Source organism: Dendrobates tinctorius, unplaced genomic scaffold, assembly GCF_039654945.1.
Source record: "Dendrobates tinctorius isolate UK_male_01 unplaced genomic scaffold, ASM3965494v1 ptg000384l, whole genome shotgun sequence".
Lineage (NCBI taxonomy): Eukaryota > Metazoa > Chordata > Amphibia > Anura > Dendrobatidae > Dendrobates > Dendrobates tinctorius.
In genome coordinates, this window is record NW_027362050.1 from 824,779 (window position 1) to 849,537 (window position 24,759).

The window sequence follows — 24,759 nt, forward strand, 5'->3', positions numbered from 1 at the left end:
CTTGAGATTTCATTGTACCCTGCACAGATTTTTGCCACCCTGTGCCAGATGCAGCAAAGCAGCCCCAGAATATAACAGAGCCTCCTCCATGTTTCACAGTAGGGACAGTGTTCTTTTCTTGATGTGCTTAATTTTTACGTCTATGAACATAGAGCTGATGTGCCTTGCCAAAAAGTTCCATTTTTATCTCATCTGTCCATAGGACATTCTCCAAGAAGCTTTGTGGCTTGTCAACATGTAGTTTGGCAAATTCCAGTCTGGCTTTTTTATGATTTTTTTTTCAACAACGGTGTCCTCCTTGGCCATCTCCCATGAAGTCCACTTTGGCTCATACAAAGACTGATGATGCAATCTGACACTGATGATCCTTGAGCTTGAAGTTCACCTTTAATCTGTTTAGAAGTTTTTCTGGGCTCTTTTGTTACCATTCGTATTATCCGTCTCTTGATTTTTCATCAATTTTCCTCCTGCGGCCACGTCCAGGGAGGTTGGCTACAGTCCCATGGAGCTTAAATTTCTGCATAATATGTGCAACTGTAGTCACAGGATCATCAAGCTGCTTGGAGATGGTCTTATAACATTTACCTTTAACATGTTTGTCTATAATTTTCTTTCTAATCTCCGGAGACACCTCTTTCCTTCGCTTCCTCTGGTTCCCCACATCTCCCAGAATGAAAAGCCGAACCAATGAAAGGTGGCGCCCTATCATGGCCCAAACAGCACATAAACCAGAGGTCAAATACTCTGCATAATACTGGATAATATTGTCAAATTACTGCTTACTCAGACCAAGCTAACTTTGACAAAATTATGTACCCACCACATTACTCCTACTCCCGTTTTTCTGGAAAGAATTTCTATGAGATTTTGGAGTGAGTATGTAGGGATTTTTATACATTTATCCAGAAGACCATTTGTGACGTCAGACTCTGATGTTGGAGAGAGGCCGGCATCACAATCTTCACTCTAGTTCATACCAAAGGTTTGGGGTTAAGGTCCGGGCTTTGTGCTGCCGGTCATGTACTTCACTGAACTCCACCAACCATGGCATTTATGGACCTGTTACACTGGGCACAGCTATGGGGAACAGAAAAGGGCCTTCCCCAAACTGTTCTCATAATAGTGGAAGATTAATTTTCCACATTGTCTTGTGCTGGGGTATTAAGATTTCCCTTCAAAGGAACTAAGGGGCCGAGGCCAACCCTTGAAAATCAAGCCCATAGCATTATTCTCCACCAAACTGTACAGCGGGCACAATGCAGTAAGGAGAGAAACGTTCTCCTGCAATCACCAAACCCAGACTCGTTCATTAGTTGTTAGATAGAGAAGGGTGATCCGTCACTGCACAGAACACATTTCCTCCAGAGTCCAGTTTTGGCTTTACAACTTAACACCACTCCATCTGACTATTGGTAATGTGCTTGGTGATGTAAGGCTGCATGCAGCTTCTTGGCCGTGTACCACAAACTTTGAGCATGCACAAGAGATCACCAATATACTGCAATTCAGAGAATCACCTTTGCTGACAGTATAAGAGAAAGGAAACTCTACCGAGTGATTGAGTATTTTATATGGTTCTACATTCTGCATCTCATTTATAAATTATAGATTGGCTCTACCGGTTCCCGACAGAAACTCAGGGCAGCTATTTAATGAACGGAAATATAGTAAAGAATTGCTGTGTATAGAATTAGCCTGAAAATAGGCAGCGATCTCCAAAACAAAGTAGATTAATATCTTTATAATGAAAATTGCGATGGAATTCTAGTTGTCACCCCCACTATGCCGCAGCTGTGACTTGAGCGTGGATGATCGTACAACCCAACTAAGAGCACATTAATATGATACCATACCTTGTAGCACTGGGTTCGGATGTGCGGTCCATGCCGGTAATTCCAGTCTGACCCTCCTATGTACACGATGCTTGTTCTGAATTTAGAGACAGGATTAGAGAGTCACGTTACAATGAAAGCAGAAAGATTAATTCTTCCAAGTTGAACTTTGGTAAAACCTTAGGAATAATGTGCGGTGACTAAACTCCTTATTACTCAGCAGTGGATTATAGGAATTGCGAGATAATCATTACGTGTGTACATTGTTAGGAGGTAACGACTCTTACGTTACCGTCTGGTCACTATAGAGGACAGCACATTATAGAAGTAACAAACAACAACGGAATATGTCCCACTTACCGTCTGCCTTCCTTCGGGACACAGAGTCTTGAATCTTTCTCGCCCCTTTTTTCCCACCCCTATGGGAGTTCCCAGAGTGACTAACCCTCAGGGTGTTGCAAGGTGTATGCGCAGCTCCTCCACTCAATCTTTCCACTTCTCCTCCCCTCCTTTCGCAGTATCTCAGGCTGCCACTTCTCTCCACATGCCTGCTCTGCAGAGACTTGTGAAACAAGTCAAGCTTTTGGGATTCCTGGAACAAACGTTTCGGTAGTTATGACAGATCCCTTCACATTGGGCTCTGCATCACAAACCACTAGCGGACCATAGGTTGTGCATTATTTACCCACAATAAGGTTTTCCCTATAGAAAGCAAAGTAAAGGGCACAGATACATTTCAGCCCATTATATACAGATTAGATTCCCCCATCTGTCACGCTAAATACTCCACATTGAGAAAGTGGGCAGAAAAACACAAGGAAATAGGGAATAAATAAAAAAATTGACAGTTTTATTAATTCAAAAATAAACATTCAATAATAACAAGATTAAAATGAATTCCTCAAATGTGAGGAACATTATTGGCTGGGAACACTAAACACTTTAAAGATCGTACATAAACCAATTAGCTATGTTTAATAAATCAGTGCAGCTCAAATAACAACAATTGCCATATAGTGCCTCAATTGTTAGAGAAATTATTTCAAGTTCAGTGCTTATATACGGGGTCTATGATGGTGATGGAGTATCATGAGCGTGCAGATATACGCAGGCTCCCAACACTAGATGTCTGGGGACTCATCTATATGCTATCATGTCACGTCACCACTGCAGACTCGTTTAGGCAAAGTGTCAACGTGCTATATCATTCAAACAAAGGGACAATTGCTAATGGCCATTACCTTCTGAAAGTGTGTGGTGTCCGCACCAGCGTTGATCGACCCCGACGCGCGTTTTGTCCTCAATTCATCAGGCAGAAATGATACTGTGTTGAATAAGGGTATCATACTGTGTTGGGGCACTGTGGGACATCAACACAATATAATTTCACCCTGTATGTCTCCAACACAGTATGAAGGGCACTATAGGGGCATTATACAGTTATGGGAGTACTGTGGGACATCATACCGTACTGGGGATGTGGAGTGGGCATTATACTATGCTGGGGACACAGTAAGAGCTTCATACTATGTTGGAGGGCGGCCCTTTATGGGCATCATATTGTGTTGGGGGCATCATACTGTATTGGGAACATACAGGAAGAAATAATACTGTGTTGATTAAGGGCATCATACTGTACTGGGGACATGGAGGGGGCATTATACTGTTTTGGGGCATTACACTATGCTGGGGACTTAGTAAGGGCTTCATACTATGTTGGAGGGTGGCACTTCATGGGCATCATACTGTATTGGGAACATACAGAAAGAAATGATACTGTGCTGGGGACATGGAGGAGGCATTATACTGTGTTGGGGCATTACACTATGCTGGGGACATAGGGATTTATACTGTGTTGAAGTGCACTTTAAAGGCATCGTACTGTGTTGTGGGCATTAGAGTTTATTATGCTGTATTGAGGACACTGATGCATTATAAAGTACTGGGGATATAGTGGGGGCTTTCTACTGTGTTGGAGTCATTGTAGAGGCAAATCATTTTTGGGGGTATCCTACTGTATGGAGGCCATTAAAGGGTTATCATATGAGTGAAAACACCGAGGAGCTTCAGTGAGTCACTATTTCTATGTGCATGTCCCTCTCACAGTGTTTGTACCTATGTCTTGAGACCCTCACCACATTATTTATATATTTTTATAGGGGGTCAAGTTGGACTTTAGATATATGCCAATTAAAGAGCCCCGAGTGTTCAGTCAGGTTGCAGTAAAGTTTATAAATCAGCCTTCTGTTCCTTAAATTCACGAAGCCTCAGGTTGAGATCTAGTTTGGATCTTCGGTGGAATGGCGTACCTGCTGAACGTCAAACTCTGTGGGAAATCCTGGCGGCGTCTGAGCTTCATTTTGGTGTATAAAATATCAGTTCTGTAAAATCTGTAGATTACTCTCCCTGCCTGTACTCCTCAGCCTTATAGTGTGTCACATTCCTTTCTTATAGTGACTGAATAAACAACCCCATTGACGTTCACATGTGAGTCACGCACCATCACACGCCCAGACATCAAATTTAGCCTGAAGGGTAACAAAAAGGATTTTATTGTGGTCAGCATTTTATTTAAGATTTACAGTACAGATTTGTAATACACAGTATAGCGGTGCTCCGAGTGCTGCAATTTACCACTTTCCATTTGTATAAAAGCTACGTTCCCATGAGGAGTATTATTTTACTTGCATTTTTTATTGCGTTTTTTTTACGCTGTGTTTTTTGTCTCTTTGTTATATCATGTTTTAAATAAAGCTTTTTTTTTTTTTTTTATACTTCCTGAGTTTTGGTTGCGACAAAACATTGACAGTCATATTCGGATTACATGCATTTTTTACCTGCTGATTTTCCACATCTAAAGCAAGTCTATGGGATAATCCTGCACTTAAAATGCAGACTGACAAAGAGGATGGTACATTATATAAAATTATCTAATCATTTCTGAGGTTTCCAACACATTACATAGCAGGTTTTTAAAGGAGTAATTATTTTAAAAGGGTTATTCAGCCATGAAAACAAAAAAAAACACAACATAAAAGACTGCGCTTATTTTGGTTTGGACAAGCATGGCAGTGCTGCAGCCAATCACTGCTTGAGGGATCACCTTTGATCACAGCTACAGTTAATGATTGGCTGCAGTGGTCATATCCGCTGAGATGCTGCAGAAAGGACGAAGACCTGCCAGGATCCTACAGCATTGGAGCAGGATCAGTGGAGCTCAATAAGGTGACTAATTTCTAGATTTTTTTTTATTCAACAGCATTATGGATGTTTTTTTTGTTTTTTTAAAAAGGTAGATCTCATTAGATTTCACAATAGAAACTGCATACATTGGTAAATAGGTCTATTAGACCCAATGAGGCTGGTGTACTTACTTTAAAATATATGTAAATATGATAAATATCTGTATACTCCTTTGTGACAGTTTCCCTGCCTAATATTATAATAAGCATATTATGAGTCCAGCCCTGTCTGCTTATTTTAGGATTGCATGACTATATCTGACATGGGGTTTCTAAGTAACTACACCAGCCTCATCACGTTCAACAATGCATGTAGTAGGTATTGTGAAATTTGGTGGCAGATCCACTTTACAGATATTTCAGAGCAAGACAAACCCTTTATATGTAAACCACCTTGGAAGCGTCAAGTATGAGTGATTGCGTACACAGTTGTCTGAGTATATATAGATTAAAAAAAAAAAAAAAAATTGTTTTTTTTTCAAGGGGTTAGCATTAGTAGTGGTTAAAATTCTAAAAACAATTAACTTTCTTGATAAAAATAAATCCTCTCCATTCTCAAGGACAGCGGGCATTTTTTGTATGCTCTTTATCTAGGGTATTGGCCACTTCTGCAGTCTAGCAGCGGTAGCCGAGCACATGCAGTGCTTACAAGCACTGTTCTAAAGCTGGCCAGTCTATGGAGCACACAATTCGGCCATCTTCAGTCCCTCTGCACTCCTCCAATGCTGCAGAGCCAAAGCTACCATTGTTTGGAGCATGGAAAAGTGCAGCGTCAGAGCCAGCGGTCTGAACTGTCAATCTTCAGTAAGATTTAATAGAAGCCTTGAAGCAAAACAAAAAGAGAAAAACACTTACTTCATGCCTAGAGCAGACCATAACTCGTTTTTCTTAAATGCTCTTCGATTCTCTCCGCCATCCGCTGGCCCCTCAGGCTCTACAGCAGGTATTCTTATCAGAAAGTTCTATACAGCCGATACCCAAAGTGTATATAATGTTCAGCATTTCAAAGAGGAAAAGAGCACAAACGTGTGCAATCCTGCTGTAATTGCAGTTCATCAGTTGTGAAAAAATGTGATGTTTATTAATGCTGTATAATGGATTGGGGGGGCAGCACGGTGGTCTTGCAGCACTTTAATTCAAATCCCACGAAGGACAACATCTGCAAGGAGTTTGTGTGAGTTTCCGCCGGGTTCTAATTTCCTACCACTCCAAAGACAAACTGATAGGGAATATAGATTGTGAGCCCCAATGGGGACAGCAATATTAAATTTGTATATTACTTGGGTCTGTGACTGATCAAACTGATTGCAGCTTAATTGAACCACTTCTCAAGGAGAAAGGCAACAGTATCTTCAGGTCAGGGAATCTCAGGAGCGGTAACAGTACTTTACCACCCCCTGAGCTTCCCATACCGTTACCTCCCCTGAGATTCCCTGGCCTGCAGATACCGTTACCTCCCCTGAACTTCCTTGGCCTGCAGATACCGTTACTTCCCCTGAGCTTCCATGGCCTGCAGACACCGTTACCTCCCCTGAGCTTCCCTAGCCTGCAGATACCGTTACCTCCCCTGAGCTTCCCTGGCCTGCAGATACCGTTACTTCCCCTGAGCTTCCATGGCCTGCAGATACCGTTACCTCCCCTGAGCTTCCCTAGCCTGCAGATACCGTTACCTCCCCTGAGATTCCCTGGCCTGCAGATACCGTTACCTCCCCTGAACTTCCTTGGCCTGCAGATACCGTTACTTCCCCTGAGCTTCCATGGCCTGCAGACACCGTTACCTCCCCTGAGCTTCCCTAGCCTGCAGATACCGTTACCTCCCCTGAGCTTCCCTGGCCTGCAGATACCGTTACTTCCCCTGAGCTTCCCTGGCCTGCAGATACCGTTACCTCCCCTGAGCTTCCCTAGCCTGCAGATACCGTTACCTCCCCTGAGATTCCCTGGCCTGCAGATACCGTTACCTCCCCTGAGCTTCCCTGGCCTGCAGATACCGTTACTTCCCCTGAGCTTCCATGGCCTGCAGACACCGTTACCTCCCCTGAGCTTCCCTAGCCTGCAGATACCGTTACCTCCCCTGAGCTTCCCTAGCCTGCAGATACCGTTACCTCCCCTGAGCTTCCATGGCCTGCAGACACCGTTACCTCCCCTGAGCTTCCCTGGCTTGCAGATACCGTTACCTCCCCTGAGCTTCCCTGGCCTGCAGATACCGTTACCTCCCCTGAGCTTCCCTGGCTTGCAGATACCGTTACCTCCCCTGAGCTTCCTTGGCCTGCAGATACCGATACCTCCCCTGAGCTTCCCTGGCCTGTAGATACCATTACCTCCCCTGAGCATCCCTGGCCACCAAACGTAGGGAACAACGCAGTGTGAAAGGACCCCCAACAGGCATGTCAATATTTGTATTAAAAGGAAGGTGGGATAACCGTGTGATCAGAGTAGAGAACGTCATGCAAGTTTGAGATAGATACCATGGGGAGATCGTACACGAGCCACTGAATGCAACATGAAAGCACCCTTAGGCTACGTTCCCACAATGAGCATTTTTTGTTGCAAATTTACTGCACCCATTAAGATGGGTTACTTGAAAGTAAAGGACTTCCGTATATAAGCTCCCTTCCTACCCTCCATATTGAGACTACCAGAGGGCTTACAGCACTCATTTTCTATCACTAGACAAAAAAAAACAAAAAAAAAACTTTCGATCCAACATGTCTCAGTGATTTTTTTGTGCTGACCACTTGTTTCCGCAAACCTACAAGGAGATGTGAATAGCTACATAGACTCCAATAGGCAGGAAATCCATACACTGGATTCATGAAAAACTCTGAACAACTTTTGGGATATAGTGTCATCAATATTCCTTTTTCAACCCCCTTTCCTACATCACCAAGGTAAGAAAAAAGGTGCTCACCTAAATGTGTAAAGCACAGATATCGACAAACAGCTGTGGAATCATTTCACATGAAAAAAAAAAGAAAAAAAAAAAGTGTCCAAAACGGGTCATCTCTCAAAACAACTTTATTGTCTACTAAATTAATGGATATAAAAAAATACATTTATTCTGTGCAAAAAAAAAAGTAAATATAGGAAAATATTTATATACACCATATCTTAAAAACTGATCTCATTCACCACTGTCCAGCCGCACCGAGTATCCTGGTTAAAGCTCTATAAGTTCCATTAGCAGACAATTCACACACCATTCACTCCACACATGCACTGCAAGAACAATGCTAAATCAATTCCCAACGTGAACACAGCGCTCTAACGCTGCACATTACACTCTATGGTGATCGCCATGTTGTAGAGGATTGCCTGTCAACCGTGCCGCAGTCCGGGTGAGGCCACGCTCACTTCCCTGCCCTTCTCACCGAGTATTTGCCTTTCTGCAGTTGTGAAACGTAGATCTTGGTTTTGCTGCTGTCTCCTCGCCTCAGCCAGACTTCTCCTGTGCTTACTGCTGTGATCACCGCCCTGCAGACAAGAGACATTGGCATCAAAAAGAGAAATGCAACACATTCTATATCACAGTATAAAAAGTTTTTTGGCTTGTTTTTTACTTTAGGGTGTTACCTTTCAATTTAATACATACTGATAATGAGACTGCTGAAAAATCTTCTGTACAAAACAGAAGTGTTTGTTATATATATATAAAAAAAAAAAAAAAAAAACACCACAACAACTACAACATATATATATTTTTTTTTAAAACAGAAAAATATTTGTTTAAAAAAAAAAGAATATTTAACAAAAGTGTTGAAGTCAATATTCGAGGCATTTACAACAAGATATTACATGCAAGGAAATTTATACATGTCCTTAATAGATATTGGACCCATCACTGGGTTCAAATAGCATTAAATAAATCCGAGAAAAAACACATACAGTCATATGTAAAAGTTTGGGCACCCCTATTAATGTTAACCTTTTTTCTTTATAACAATTTTGGTTTTTGCAACAGCTATTTCAGTTTCATATATCTAATAACTGATGGACTCAGTTATATTTCTGGATTCAAATGAGGTTTATTGTACTAACAGAAAATGTGCAATCTGCATTTTAATAAAATTTGACCGGTGCAAAAGTATGGGCACCTCAACATAAAAGTGACAATATTTCGTAGATCCTCCTTTTGCAAAAATAACAGCCTCTAGTCACTTCCTGTAGCTATTAAAGAGTTCCTGGATGAAGGTATTAGTGACCATTCCTGTTTACAAAACAATTCCAGTTCAGTTAAGTTTGATGGTCACCGAGCATGGACAGCCCGCTTCAAATCATCCCACAGATGTTCAATGATATTCAGGTCTGGGGACTGGGATGGCCATTCCAGAACATTGTAATTGTTCCTCTGCATGAATGCCTGAGTAGATTTGGAGCGGTGTTTTGGATCATTGTCTTGCTGAAATATCCATCCCCTGCGTAACTTCAACTTCGTCACTGATTCTTGCACATTATTGTCAAGAATCTGCTGATACTGAGTTGAATCCATGCGACCCTAAACTTTAACAAGATTCCCGGCGCCGGCATTGGCCACACAGCCCCAAAGCATGATGGAACCTCCACCAAATTTTACTGTGGGTAGCAAGTGTTTTTCTTGGAATGCTGTGTTTTTTAGCTTCCATGCATAACGCCTTTTTGTATGACCAAACAACTCAATCTTTGTTTCATCAGTCCACAGGACCTTCTTCCAAAATGTAACTGGCTTGTCCAAATGTGCTTTTGCACACCTCAGGCGACTCTGGTTGTGGCGTGCTTGCAGAAACGGCTTCTTTCGCATCACTCTCCCATACAGCTTCTCCTTGTGCAAAGTGCGCTGTATTGTTGACCGATGCACAGTGATACCATCTGCAGCAAGATGATGCTGCAGGTCTTTGGAGGTGGTCTGTGGATTGTCCTTGACTGTTCTCACCATTCTTCTTCTCTGCCTTTCTGATTTTTTTCTTGGCCTGCCACTTCTGGGCTTAATAAGAACTGTACCTGCGTTCTTCCATTTCCTTACTATGTTCCTCACAGTGGAAACTGACAGGTTAAATCTCTGAGACAACTTTTTGTATCCTTCCCCTGAAAAGTTATGTTGAATAATCTTTGTTTTCAGATCATTTGAGAGTTGTTTTGAGGAGCCCATGATGCCACTCTTCATAGGAGAACTACTTGCAAGTGGCCACCTTAAATACCTTTTCTCATGATTTGATACACCTGGCTATGAAGTTCAAAGCTCAATGAGGTTACAAAACCAATTTAGTGCTTCAGGAAGTCAGTAAAAAGTAGTTAGGAGTGTTCAAATCAAGAAAATGATAAGGGTGCCCATTCTTTTGCATCGGTCAAAATTTTGTTTAAATGCAGATTGCACATTTTCTGTTAGTACAATAAACCTCATTTGATTCCAGAAATATAACTGAGTCCATCAGTTATTAGATATATGAAACTGAAATAGCTGTTGCAAAAACCAAAATTGTTATAAAGAATAAAGGTTAACATTAATAGGGGTGCCCAAACTTTTACATATGACTGTATGAACCCAAAATTACAAAAATATAAATCTTTATTAAATGACAAAAAACAATGCACAACATACAAGGTTAAAAAGAGTGGGAAATCCAAAACAAGGCACCACAATCCACATTTACAACAGTAAGAGGCCGCACAAAAAAAAAAAAAAAAAAAAAAAAAAAAAAATATAGAACTACACTTACTGGTAGTTGGGTTTCTAAGACCCTCCACGACAGCACACAGGAGGTTGCCTCCCCATCCTAATTAGGGACAGGAAACGAGACGTTAAATAGCCCTCCCCTTCCTCTAATCCCCAGTGTTTTCCAAGGACCACTGAGTGAAATGCTTGAAATTTTATTTATTCATATAAGTCACATGAACAAAATTTGTTAGGGGGGAAATTACCTGTGCTGTCGTGGAGGGTCTTAGAAACCAAACTACCGGTAAGTGTAGTTCTATTTTCTCTAATCCACTCCACGACAGCACACAGGAGGTATACCAAAGAATAATGGTTTAGGGAGGAACCACGGCTTGCAGGACATTCCTGCCAAAGGCTAGATCTCGTACTGACGTAAGATCTAATCTATAATGCCTAGTGAAGGTATGGACTGAAGACCAGGTCGCAGCCTTGCAGATCTGCTCGATGGATGCATTAGCCTTTTCTGCCCAGGAGACAGACAGCTCTAGTGGAGTGGGCTTTCAGGAATATCAGAGGAGGTAGATCCTGATTTTTATAAGCAGCCGTGATTGCTTTCTTGATCCAGTTAGCCAGGGAGCTTTTGGATGCTTTGTTCCCTTTGTTCGGTCCGCCATACTGAACAAAAAGATTCTGATCTTTCCTCCAGAGTTTTGTCTCTTCCAAATAGACCAGGACTGCTCGTCGGACGTCCAGAGAATAGAATCCCACTTCCCTCTCATCCTTTGGGTTATCACAGAAAGAGGGCAGTTTTATTTCCTGGGACCTGTGGAAATCCAAAGACACTTTTGGCACAAAGGAAGGGTTTAGCCGGAAAATTAGTCTATCGTATCTTAGATAAGGCTCTCTGATGGATAGAGCCTGAATTTCGTCCACTCTCCTTGCCGTTGTAAGGGCTACGAGTAGTGCTGTTTTCCAGGATAGTTTATCCATCTGGGTCTGGTCGATAGGTTCAAATAGAGGGCTCGTTAGACCCTTTAGTACTACATTCAAGTCCCAAGCTGGGACCACGCTGGACTTATTTGGACGGATTCTGGAAGCTGCTGACATACAGATAGGTCCATATATATTTGGACAGAGACAACATTTTTCTAGTTTTGGTTCTAGACATTACCACAATAAATTTTAAACAAAACAATTCAGATGCAGTTGAAGTTCAGACTCAGTTTTCATTTGAGGGTATCCACATTAAAATTGGATGAAGGGTTTAGGAGTTTCAGCTCCTTAACATGTGCCACCCTGTTTTTAAAGGGACCAAAAGTAAATTGGACAATTGACTCCAAGGCTATATCATGGACAGGTGTGGGCAATCCCTTGGTTATGTCATTCTCAATTAAGCAGATAAAAGGCCTGAAGTTGATTTGAGGTGTGGTGCTTGCATTTGGAAGGTTTTGCGGTGAAGAAAACATGCGGTCAAAGGAGCTCTCCATGCAGGTGAAACAAGCCATCCTTAAGCTGCAAAAACAGAAAAAAACCATCCGAGAAATTGCTACAACATTAGGAGTGGCAAAATCTACAGTTTGTTACATCCCGAGAAAGAAAGCACTGGTGAACTCATCAATGCAAAAAGACCTGGGCGCCCACGGAAGACAACAGTGGTGGAGGATCGCAGAATAGTCTCCATGGTGAAGAGAAACACCTTCACAACAGCCAACCAAGTGAACAACACTCTCCAGGAGGTAAGCGTATCAATATCCAAATCTACCATAAAGAGAAGACTGCATGAAAGTAAATACAGAGGGTTCACTGCACGGTGCAAGCCACTCATAAGCATCAAGAATAAAGGCTAGACTGGACTTTGCTAAAAAACATCTAAAGCACAGTTCTGGAAGAACATTCTTTGAACAGATGAAACCAAGATCAACCTCTACCAGAATGATGGAAAGAGAAAAGTATGGCGAAGGCGTGGTACAGCTCATGATCCAAAGCATACCACATCATCTGTAAAACACGGCAGAGGCAGTGTGATGGCTTGGGCATGCATGGCTGCCAATGGCACTGGGTCACTAGTGTTTATTGATGATGTGACACAGGACAGAAGCAGCCAAATGAATTCTGAGGTATTCAGAGCCATACTGTGTGCTCAGATCCAGCCAAATGCAGCCAAACTGATTGGTTGTCGTTTCATACTACAGATGGACAATGACCCAAAACAAAGCCAATGCAACCCATGAGTTTATTAAAGCAAAGAAGTGGAATATTCTTGAATGGCCAAGTCAGTCACCTGATCTCAACCCAATTGAGCATGCATTTCACTTGTGAAAGACTAAACTTCAGACAGAAAGGCCCACAAACAAACAGCAACTGAAAACCACCGCAGTGAAGGCCTGGCAGAGCATCAAAAAGGAGGAAGCACAGCATCTGGTGATGTCCATGAGTTCAAGACTTCAGGCAGTCATTGCCAACAAAGGGTTTTCAACCAAGTACTAGAAATGAACATTTTATTTACAATTATTTAATCTGTCAAATTACTTTTGGTCCCTTTAAAAAACAGGGTGGCACATGTTAAGGAGCTGAAACTCCTAAACCCTTCATCCAAATCTAATGTGGATACCCTCAAATGAAAGCTGAAAGTCTGAACTTCAACTGCATCTGAATTGTTTTGTTTAAAATTCATTGTGGTAATGTCTAGAACCAAAATTAGAAAAATGTTGCCTGTCCAAATATATATGGACCTAACTGTAAATCTCTTGATCCATCGATGCTCTGCTAGGTTTTGGTCGAAGAACTCCGGGCTTATATTTGGACCCTCATGGTACTTGGTCTTAGACCCTTGGATAAGCTGTTTTGTAGGAAATCTAGGACCTTTGTTAAGTCTGGGTGGAAGGGATTTATGGGAGAGGATCCGTACCATGCTGAGAAAGTCTACCATATTTTGGCATATATGGCATTTGTGATTGGTTTCCTACTCTTTTGTAAGGTGGATATCACCTCATCTGAGGCCTCTGGGGTTCAGGATTGTGGTTTCAGAAGCCAGGCTACCAAGCTTAAGCTGTGGGGAGCCGGGTGAAGGATGGGACCTTGATGTAGAAGGTCGCAGTCTAATAGGTAGGATCAGGGGACCCTCTGAGTTCATTAGTTTTAGGGCTCCAAACCAGCTCCTTTTTGGCCAGAGAGGGGCAATCAGGATAGTTTTGACTCCGTCTGTCCTAACCTTTTGCAGAGTTCTTGGTATGAGGGGAATTGGTGGAAAGGCGTATGCCAGTCCAAAGTTCCACGGGTGAGCGAAGGCATCCACCCCTGAATGTTTCTCGTTTGGACCTATGGAGAAGTACTGCTTTGTTTTGGCGTTCTCCCAGTTGGCAAATAGGTCTACCTCTGGGAGACCCCATTTTTTGGTTATGGCATGGAATACTCTCATATTGAGGCTCCATCCTCCTGGATCTAAGTCTGTCCTGCATAGGAAGTCTGCCTCGATGTTATCAGCTCTCCACCTGAAAGGATCTGACAGGGACTGGAGATGGCGTTCTGCCCAGCCAAATATTCGTGCTCACACGTTTTGCAGGCTTTTGTATTTTGTGCTGCCCTGATGACATAGATGGGCCACGGTAGTCATATTGTCGGAGTAAATCCGGACATGGGTTCCCTGGACTGATGTTTCTGCTGCCTTTAGGGCTTCTTCTATCGCTCTCAGTTCTCTGTAATTGGAAGACTGTTTTTCCATGTCTTTGGGCCAGAGTCCCTGGAAGACTCCCTGAGGCGATATTGCTCCCCAAACCCTGACAGATGCACTGGCAGGATGCAGCAGAACCCCATTGATAAAGGTTGGGGCAGCACAGGTGCATTCCACTGATAAGGACAGCCATTAACCAATGGGGTTCTGCTGCATCCTGCCAGTGCATCAGTCAGGGTTTGGTGAGTTACCTTTCAAATGATTTTTTTTGGATTTTTCTTATTAGTGTTTGTTTATATTTAGTGTTAGGGACTCACAATATCTGGGGACCCTTGACGTTGGGTTGTGAGCTTATCTGCTTTGGCCAAAATAGTAACCGATACCCCATATCTATTTATCTTTTTGCACTTTTTAGCAGGATGCAGCTAGAACCCTTTATGTTGGCTTGGTTCTTTGTGTGATGCATGTATATATAGTGCAGAGCAGCCCGCCTGCTAATACTATGGGCGTGATCAATAGGCTGCTCAGACACTTTTGCATCACATTTATCAGTGTGACTTATGCAAGCCTCATCTGTGTGCATTTTTTCCACTGGGCAGCCAGACCACAATTGGTTACTGGCTGTCCTTATCAGTGGAATGCACCTGTGCTGCCCCAACCTTTATCAATGGGGTTCTGCTGCATCCTGCCAGTGCATCAGTCAGGGTTTGGAGAGTTACCTTTCAAATGATTTTTTTGGATTTTTTCCTTAGTGTTTGTTGATATTGCTCCCCAACCGCGTTTACTGACGTCTGTTGTGATTGACGTCATGGGATATTGTATCCAGGGTGTCCTTTTTGCTAGGTTTTCCTGGTTGAGCCACAAGTTGAGAGACAGTTTTACATGCTGGGGTAGGGAGATTCTCGTATTGAGGGTCTCCAGGTCTTTGTTCCAGCGGGATAGGATATATCTCTGGAGTATCCTTGAGTGGGCCTGGGCCCAGGGGACCGCTTGGATGCAAGTAGTCATTGACCCTAATGTTAACATGGCAAACCTTATGGTCACTGTTTCCTGACTTTTTAGAGTCCACACTTTTGATCTCGCGCCTACCTGCTTGGTGGACGGAAGAAAGGCTATTTGGTTTTGGGAATCTAGGAGGATCCCTAGAAAAGACCTTCCTGGTTGAGGGATTCAGGTCTGATTTTTCCCAATTTACTATCCAGCCCAGGGATGCCAGGGTCTGCAGGTGTTGTCTTAGAGTGGTGTTGGAGGGAGCATGACCAGAAGGTCGTCCAGGTAAGGGATGACATGTCCTTTCCTCTGAAGAATGCCACCACTTCTGCCATTATTTTTGTAAATGTTCGGGGTGCCGAAGATATGCCGAAGGGCAGAACTCTGAACTGGAAGTGGTGCACTTTTTTGTCTCGAGTGACTGCGAACCTTAGATATCGCCAATGAGATGGATGGATGGGTATGTGGTAATAGGCCTCTTGGAGATCTATGGTGGCCATGGCAAAGTCTTCTCCGATCAATGGTATCATGGTCTTTATCAATTCCATCTGAAGCGTTGGCACCGGACAAGTTGGTTCAGCTTCTTTAAGTTGATGATGACCCGGTATTTCCCACTTAGCTTTTTTACTATGAACAGCCGGGAGTAGCGGCCTTGACCCTGCTCCGGTTCTGGAACTGGTGAGATTACCGCCAATGATAGCATCTTTTGGAGTTCCCAATGCAGAACTTTTTGATGTCCTGGCGAAAGAAGATGTGTAACTTCCAGGTTTTGAGGGGGCTGGAGGAGAATTCTATTTTTAGTCTCCCATCTGACCGAGTCTAGGATTCTTTGATCCGTGGTTATCTTCTGCCAGCTCGGGAAGTAGGTTGCGATTCTGACACCTGCTTGGCATCATTTCTTATCTCTGTCTGAGCGGGAGTCGTGAAAAATATTCCTGCCTCTTCCGCCTTTTGGGTAGCTCCATCACCCTGTTTTTCCTTTACCCCTGTATTGAGGGGTTTGAGCCTGGGGTGGGTGATAGGGCTTTTTCTTCGGCGGTTTCGGCTCGGGGAGATTTTTCTTCTTGTCGGTCACCTTCTCTAATAGTTCGTCCAGTGCTGGACCAAATACATATTCGCCCTTGTATGGAATAGAGCATAATTTTGACTTCGACAGGATATCTCCGCTCCACATTTTCAGCCATAAGACCCTTCGGGTGGTGTTGGAAAGTACGGATGTTCTTGCTGCAAGACGGACCGATTCTGTCGAGGAGTCCGCTAAAAAGGCCGCTGCCTTCTGTAGAAGCGGTAGAGAGGTTAGGAGATCTTCCCTCGGAGTTCCTCTTTTTATATGGTCCTCTAGCTGCTGAAGCCAGAGGTATAGGGTTCTAGTTATACAGGCCGATGCAACATTTGTTTTTAAGGAAGTTGCTGAGGCTTCCCAGGACTTCCTCAGTAGACTATCCATCTTTCGGTCAAGCGGGTCCTTGAGCTGCGAGGAGTCCTCGAAGGGTAGCGTAGGGTTTTTTTGTTTTTTTTTTTTAGCTACTCTGGCTACCTGGATATCTACTTTAGGAATCTCAGTCTAAGGTTTTACGGCCTCTTCATCCAGAGGAAACCGATCCTTCATTTCGCCTGGGATACTTATCTTCTTTTCCAGGAATTCCCATTCTTCCAAGATTAGATTCTGGATATTATCATGGATAGGGAAAAACCATTTTCTTTTATAGGACTGGTAGTCACTATGCTACAGATGTATTATGCCTTAGTGGCACTCTCTCATAGCTATTTAGCGTTTGAAGAGCAATTATTTATTTATTTTTTTTATATGTGCGACCTCTTACTGTTGTAAATGTGGGTTGTGGTGCCTTGTTTTGGGTTTCCCCACTTTTTAACCTTGTATGTTGTGCATTGTTTTTTTGTCATTTAATAAAGATTTATATTTTTGTAATTTTGGGTTCATATGCGTTTTAAAAAAAAGAATATGTAATTCTCTGATGAGAGATTCCCTTTAACTGCCCTTTGCTGTTTCGACAGGCTGTTTCGAGCTTTGAAAAGGCATTGTGGCTATGGAGCCTTTAGTTTCTCACCAACTGTTTAGAACGTCTAGATTTCAACATAAAAAACAAACAGGCAAAAAAAAACAAAAACAAAAGAAAGACTACTGCATCAAGAAAACAAAACAGCTTCCTTACTGTGAAGGTGGTTCATCTTTCATGTCAAGAATAATGGCTTCTCCCTTGGTAAAGCTCTCTCCTTCATAATAAAGGCAGCCGTCTTCACAACGAGCACTAAAATGTTGTTTTTCAACTTTTCCTCCTAAAATGACCACGTTAAAAAAAAAAAAAAATCTTTTAATAGAAGCAACACATAAAAAGTAACAATTGTTTAAAAGCAGTAAAGAGATATCACCTTATATTCTAAAATGTTGGAATTCTCTGGCCCCATCACAACAGTGAAGGCGGAATTTATATATTGTCCCCGCTGTGTGTCATTGTACTGCAGCTTCAGATTGTCAAGTTCTAACAGTAAAACATTGGCTTTCTGTGCCACAAGCACAGGGCATTTGCTAAGGCTTCCTCTAGCACAGGTCCTGCCCATATCCGCCCCCCACAGAGACAATCAGTTTTTTCCCCAAACTCTTGGTACTCTCAGGATTAATTCACACTGTGCACATTTGTTGCAGAAAGTTCTTGCAATTGTCCTTTCATCAAAAACCTCCCCATTTAGATAAAAGGAAGCAGACGTAGAAATTTCTGCAACCCAAAAACTTCGGAGATCATCTTTAGATTTGCACCTTGTTTGTCCTTAAATTTTATATTGTTTACACTTTTGTAACTCCTTTGTCAAGCGAGATTTAGGCTGCTTTCCTACAAAGTTTTTGACACCACATATTTTAAAAAAAAAAATGCAAGTAACCCATCTGACTTAATGGGCAAGTTATGACTTATCCCAAAGATACCAATTTGTTAATTGGTGTGGCTTCAACCACTGGGACCAGCAGCAAAACTAAGTGGTGTGGTGCCAGAGCAGAGTGTCGGTTCTCTAGAACAGGGGTCCCCAACCGCCGGTCCGCGGCCCAGCACCGGGCCGCTGCAGTGCCCTTGCCGGTCCGCGGACACAAGGGGAGCCAGGGGCGGTCAGTGGCGTAGCGGGGGCTGGGGCGGCGTGTGTAGCGGCGGCAGGGAGCGATCCAAGCAGCTCCGCTGCCTGCAAGAGGGAATAGCAGGAGCGGAGCTGCAAAGACCCGTCCAGCTTCCTGCCCGCCGCCCGCGCTTCCTGTCTCTGACACAGAGAGGAGCGCGGCCGCTGCTGTGTCAGAGCGAGGAAGCGCGGGCGGCGGGCAGGTGAGAGGAGAGGTGGTGTCTGTACGTATAGTATGTATGTATGTATGTGTGTGTGTTGGTCTGTGTTTGTGTAGCCTGGCCCTGGAGGAGATGGGGACATGAGGAGAAGGCCATGAGGGAAGTGATGGAGAGACAGCAGTGATGGGGTGAAGGCAATGATGGGGAGAGGGGAGTGATGGGGTGAAGGCAATGAAGGGGAGAGGGGAGTGATGGGGTAAAGGCAATGATGGGGAGAAGGGAGTGATGGGGTGAAGGCAATGATGGGGTGAAGGCAATGATGGGGAGAGGGGAGTGATGGGGTGAAGGCAATGATGGGGAGAAGGGGGTGATGGAGCACTTATTCAAAACCTATGGTGAGTTGAGTCACATTATAAATGTTATTTAATTCTAAGTATGCACTGCTACACTACAACCGTGTCCATAGCCCCGCCCCCTTATGACCAAAGCCCCACCCCTGCCACACCTCCATCCCCGCCCTGCCGGGCCATGGAAGAATGGTCTTGCTTGAAACCGGTCCCTGGTGCAAAAAAGGTTGGGGACCACTGCTCTAGAAGGTCCCCCTGTTGCTGCCATTTTTGCAGACTCTCGTTGCTGGCCTTCATAAGAGTGATATTTTTTTGCCATATATTGCAATACGTTAGTGTATGTGTATAATATACACAGCGGACACAGTGGTTACTATATATATATATATATATATATATATATATATACACCGGGTGAGTCATAAAGGACGGACGTTTTTAAACTAATCATAAAATCGTTAAATATTTATTAAATATAAATGTATTCACAGATTTGGTTACGTATACTAATAGCATTTGACAAATTCAAGTGTGGAAAACAACATCTGCCATGTGGTGGCCATTATCAGTGATGCATTTCCAAAGGCGTTCTTGGAAGTTGGCATCAACACGTTCCAACACAACTCTGTCGATTTGGGCAACTTCCACTCGAATAGCTTCCTTCAGTTCTTGTAATGATCGAGGCTTAAGCTTGTATACACGTGATTTGAGGTGACCCCATAAGTAATAATCGCACATGGACAGGTCTGGGGACCTAGGAGGCCAATTAATATCGCCAAACCTGGAAATGATGCGACCAGGGAAGAGAGGGCGAAGAACGTTCATTGTTGCTCCGGCTGTGTGGGCCGTTGCCCCATCTTGTTGAAACCACACACTAGAGATGGGGATATGTTGCCGTCGTAACTCAGGAACAAAGAAGTTATTTATCATGGCGATATAACGTTGTGAGTTCACGGTAACAGTATTGCCATTATCGCCTTCGAAAAAGTACGGACCGATCACGCCATATTTGCCCATAGCGCACCACACCGTTACCTTAGGGCTGTGCAGCGGTCGTTCATGTAATTCTTTCGGATTTTCATAGGCCCAATAACGGCAGTTCTGCTGATTAACCATGCCATTGACATGGAAATGAGCTTCATCACTCATGAATAAAATAAGGTTGTCGTTTTGCTCAATAATTGCTTCCATCTCATGTGCGAACTTCAGTCGCGCTGCGTAATCCCCGCGCTCCAACTGTTGCACAATGGCCAATTTATAGGGGTGGAAATGCAGGTCTAAATGCAAAATACGCCTTACTGTACGATTACTGAGGGCAAGTTCTAAAGAATGTTTCCGAGCAGATCGACTCGGACTACGCAGCATGGCTTGCCTGACGCGTTCCACATTTTCAGGGGTACGTGCCGTTCGTGGAGCCCCCGGTGGTCGTTTGTTCATTAGTGTACCTCGTGTACGGAGTGCTTCAACCCAACGTAGGATAGTGTTACGAGCGGGAACAGCTTGATTTCTGTGAATATTGAAATGACGCCGAAACTCACGCTGAATGGCTGTGATACACTCATTATTCTTGACAAAACTGTCGTACGCAAAAACGCGATGTTCTATCGTCCACGGCACCATAGCTTAAACTGAAACTAAAATAAAAACAATGCTTTCACCTCACAAACATAACCCCGCCTCCCGCACATCTCTACCTCCACCTGGTGGTGAGTTATAGCCACTTCAAATACATCCGTCCTTTATGACTCACCCGGTATATATATATATATATATATATATATATATATATATATATATATATATATATATATATATATTTATTAGTAACCACTGTGTCCGCTGGAGGGCGCTGTGTGGATGTCCCAGGACGAGAGTATAAGCATTTCCAGTGTCCTGATAGGTGTAGGATACTGAATGACCGTTATGTATCCCAAGGTGGGTGGCCTTGAGATGGAGATATATGTGTGTGGATCAGCAGTGATACCGCTGAGGTGCTGTTTCAATGTGTCAGGGATCAGTTACCTACAAATCCACCCAGGTGTGTGGTTGAGAACGCTATTGTAAAATGTGTATGAGTGGTTCAAGGACCTGTGATGAGGGCTGGGCTGCAGTTTTGGTAAAAAACAAAAAAAAAAAAAAAAAAATCAAACATTTTTCCATTTTTCTCTGCTGCGGCTCTAGCAGAACTCTTGAATGCTTAACTCTGTATAACCCAGCCTACACCACCGATTGGCAGCCTATGCACAGTGTACACAGAAAGCTGCCAGCTCACATCCAGTCCTCTAGTGATAAATTCACTGTTTTAATCAGCAGATTATCTAGACTGCAGCAAGCAGCCCAGTAAATGACAAATTGCTGGAAATAGGGTCTCTCTCTTCTCCTGCATCAGATGGGGGAGCAAAAGCCTGCTGACAGATTCCCCTTAACAGATTTGTGACATTTCATCTATCAGTAGGACACTGCTTGATGTTTAGAAACAAAGACTGGTTGTGTCATGTCACAAGTTTCCTTACCATCAGATTTTCGCTTTTGGGGAGAAACGGATGCTTTGGCCTAAGAAGAAAGCAAAAAACAGACAGAAGTTGAATCTAAACGAACCTGTACATACATAGTAAGTGAAGAAACATGGAGGCGTTAATGAAGTCTATGACCCCTCAGCCTGTCATAGCCACAGTGATCAACTTACATGTACAAAGAATACGGGGGTCTTATTTATACATTGTCGAACTAAGTGACAGACTGTGTTCAGGTACTGTATATAGGTTTAGTGTGCGACATAACGATTTTCCTACAAATCATATGGAGCTCCAACACCACAAGTATCAGGACCACCTGTCAGTCACGTCCATAGCAGCCAATAAGCATTTAGCCTTTTCACATGGGCTATAAGGATTTTTTTCTTAAATTTACACCACTTCCCATTCTTTCAGGAAGCATTTTAAGCAGATGCCTTATCATCAGAGACAGGGTTACAATGACAGGTAACACCTTTATACACAGTATTCACCAATCACAATAGGCGATGTCACAGCTGACCTCTTCCCCCTCCCTTCACAATGACCTTTGCACATGCTCATTAAAAAAAAAGGATAGGGTTGGGGCTCACTGTGGCTATGTGCATGTGTTATTTCCTGAAACATCAGGAATTTATCTATTTCTACATATTCAACACAAAAACCCACATTTAAAACAATAGATCATTCTCTGATGGCCACCCATTTAAAGGATAGGAGGTAAGAAGTGAAAGCTGCTCTGTGAATGGTTGCTATAACAAAAACTGGTTCTTTTGGATAGTTTAATAAATCTTCCTCATTAATAGGGCAGAGATTTCTCCAACTTTCTAAGCCAAGTAGATCCTATTAGACAGGATCTTGGCACAGGGTCTCCTGACTCCACAGCTTCTCTCCTGTCCATGTCAGACTTGATGTTAAAAATGTAAAATCGCTGAAGGGTACGACATTCTGTCATAAGAAACATGCCGGGCCATTAGAAGTCCTAAATCTCTCGATAACCCCTTCCCGTGGCAGTTTTTTTTCCCCCCCATTGTTCACCTTTTTAGGGGGGGGCATCAATTGAATAACACCCCTTTTGTAATTTCCCTCCTTTAACAGCATTTCCAATATAGGTTAAATGGCCTCCAGAGGACACCATGGCCTCCCCAAGGCTACGCACAGGGTCACTCTGGAGAGGGGTGAGGGCATGGTAGCCTATGCGTCGCCTCAGTCCAACTTAGACCTGCCTCTGCCACTGGGGTTTCTTGAGCCACCAGCAAACAAGCAAGGGGATAGATTGGTAAAGGGGAGATGGCCGTCAGGGTCCACCATGCCTCCGGCACAAACTGAGTAAATGTAGTGGCTGCTGAGGCGGAAAGTGTTTTGGTGCATGTCCTACCACAACTGACATGTGTGCCGTATTGCGCTGCCTTGAGTACTCCACGAACACGTCAGGCGCTGATGATGCCATCAGCGTTAATATCCCACTTCTATTCTTCCTTGAAAAGAAGCTTCAAGTAATTATGGATGAGGTGGTGGCACACGAGGAAGAATCAGATGAAAAGAGACCACTCACACCATTATCAACATCCTGCACCACCATCTGATACGATCCGTATTAGCAGGAGGCTGCATTTCAACATCATGGTGTTAGGGGTGTGATCACAGCCTGGCACATCCACCTGTTCACAGCCAACGTGGACAAGCACACATTCATTAAAATTAACCAGGATCACACAGGACTTGTCGTACCTTTGGCCGAATAAAGAGTATACCAGCCAGTGTTAGAACAAAAACTGCAGTGGAGTTTATTTGCCATTCCCAATAAGGGACTCCTCAAATTAAACAAAAAAAAAAAAGCCTCTCCCACCCACCTACACTGCCATGTCCACCTCAATGTCCTCCTCCACTTGGACCTCCTCCCAGGGCTGTGGAGTCGGTTAGACAAACCTCTTAATCCTCAATTTCCATGACACAGACTCCACTAAAATGCGTCCAACTTCACAACTGACTCCTCCGCTCTGCTTCCTCGTTTTAGTACAAGGTTTTTTTTGCTTTTTGTTTTTTTTTTTTATATAATTCCATGTGGGTACCATGGGGTTTTCCCATGAAAAAAGATCACTTTAATAAATACATCTTGGAATAATAATATTCACAACTGGAGATGTTTAAAAATAAAAAAATAATAAAATAAAACAGGGATTTGTGTGTGTACTCACCGTAAAATCCTTTTCTCCGAGCCAATCATTGCGGGACACAGGACCGTGGGTGTTATGCTGCTTGCCACTAGAAGGATACTAAGTGAACACAGAAAAAGTTAACTCCTCCTCTGCAGTATACACCCTCTCGCTGGCTGAGATTTCCCCAGTTCGGTGAAAAAGCAGTAGGAGCATTAAACAAAGAACAATAACTGTCAACCTAAGAACAATGCAATAAGCCAATAGGCTAAACAGGGTGGGGGTGCTGTGTCCCCCCAATGACTGGCTCGGAGAAAAGGATTTTACGGTGAGAACACAAAAAAACCCTATTTCTCCTCCTACGCCTCATTGGGGGGGGGGGGGGGGGGGGCACAGGACCATGGGACGTCCTAAAGCAGTCCCTGAATGGGGAGCATACAACTGCTAATACCCCACGTACCATTGGCTCAGCGCCGTGGTACTGCCGATATCAGAATGCATCTGCCAAGAGCTGCATCCGCAGAGGCGCGAGAGTGAATTTGGTAATGTTTTGTAAAGGTATGCAGACTGGACCAAGTCGCAGCCTTGCAGACCTGTTGTGCCAACACCTGGTGCCGAATGGCCCAAGAGGCGCCCACTGATCGGGTAGAATGCACCTTGATCCCTGCTGGGATAGTTGTGCCCCTGACACGGTAGGATTCCTGAATAGCCAAGCGAATCCACTTGGCTAGCGTGCCTGTTGAGGCGGCTAGACCCTTCCTATGTCCCTCTGGGAGCACGAACAGGGCATCGGACTTGCGGAAGGGAACCGTCTAAGAGCCCTAACCACATCCAGGGTGTGGATGGCCTTCTCAATACGATGAACTGGTGCCGGACAGAATGAGGGCAAGAAAATTTCCTCATTGAGATGAAAGGAAGACACGACTTTGGGCAGAAAGGATGGGGACGTCCTCACAACTGCCTTGTCCTCATGAAAATTCAGGAACGGAGGACAGCAGGACAGGGCCGCCAGCTCCGAAACTCATCTGACTGATAATTGCCACTAGAAAGACCACCTTCCAAGAGAGAAAAATTAGTGGCACATCCTGCAGTGGTTCGA

At 43.6% G+C, this 24,759-nt stretch overlaps 2 protein-coding genes across 4 annotated transcripts in view; both read right to left on the reverse strand.

Annotated features, from left to right (window-relative positions):
* Nucleotides 1-2,314, reverse strand: part of RIN1 (Ras and Rab interactor 1) — a 38,823-nt gene extending 36,509 nt beyond the window's left edge. The window contains exons 1-2 of the mRNA XM_073563282.1: nt 2,193-2,314; nt 1,854-1,929 (exon numbers count right to left, since the gene is read on the reverse strand). Coding sequence (XP_073419383.1) covers nt 1,854-1,885 — 32 coding nt within the window. The 5' untranslated portion in view covers nt 1,886-1,929; nt 2,193-2,314. The remainder of the gene's footprint in view (nt 1-1,853; nt 1,930-2,192) is intronic.
* A 5,757-nt stretch (nt 2,315-8,071) lies between these two features.
* BRMS1 (BRMS1 transcriptional repressor and anoikis regulator) overlaps nt 8,072-24,759 on the reverse strand; it is a 45,142-nt gene continuing 28,454 nt past the window's right edge. For all 3 annotated transcript variants that reach the window (XM_073563250.1, XM_073563251.1, XM_073563252.1), the window contains exons 9-11: nt 21,505-21,544; nt 17,535-17,658; nt 8,072-8,545 (exon numbers count right to left, since the gene is read on the reverse strand). In XM_073563250.1, the coding sequence (XP_073419351.1) occupies nt 8,422-8,545; nt 17,535-17,658; nt 21,505-21,544 (288 nt within the window). In that variant the 3' untranslated portion in view covers nt 8,072-8,421. The remainder of the gene's footprint in view (nt 8,546-17,534; nt 17,659-21,504; nt 21,545-24,759) is intronic.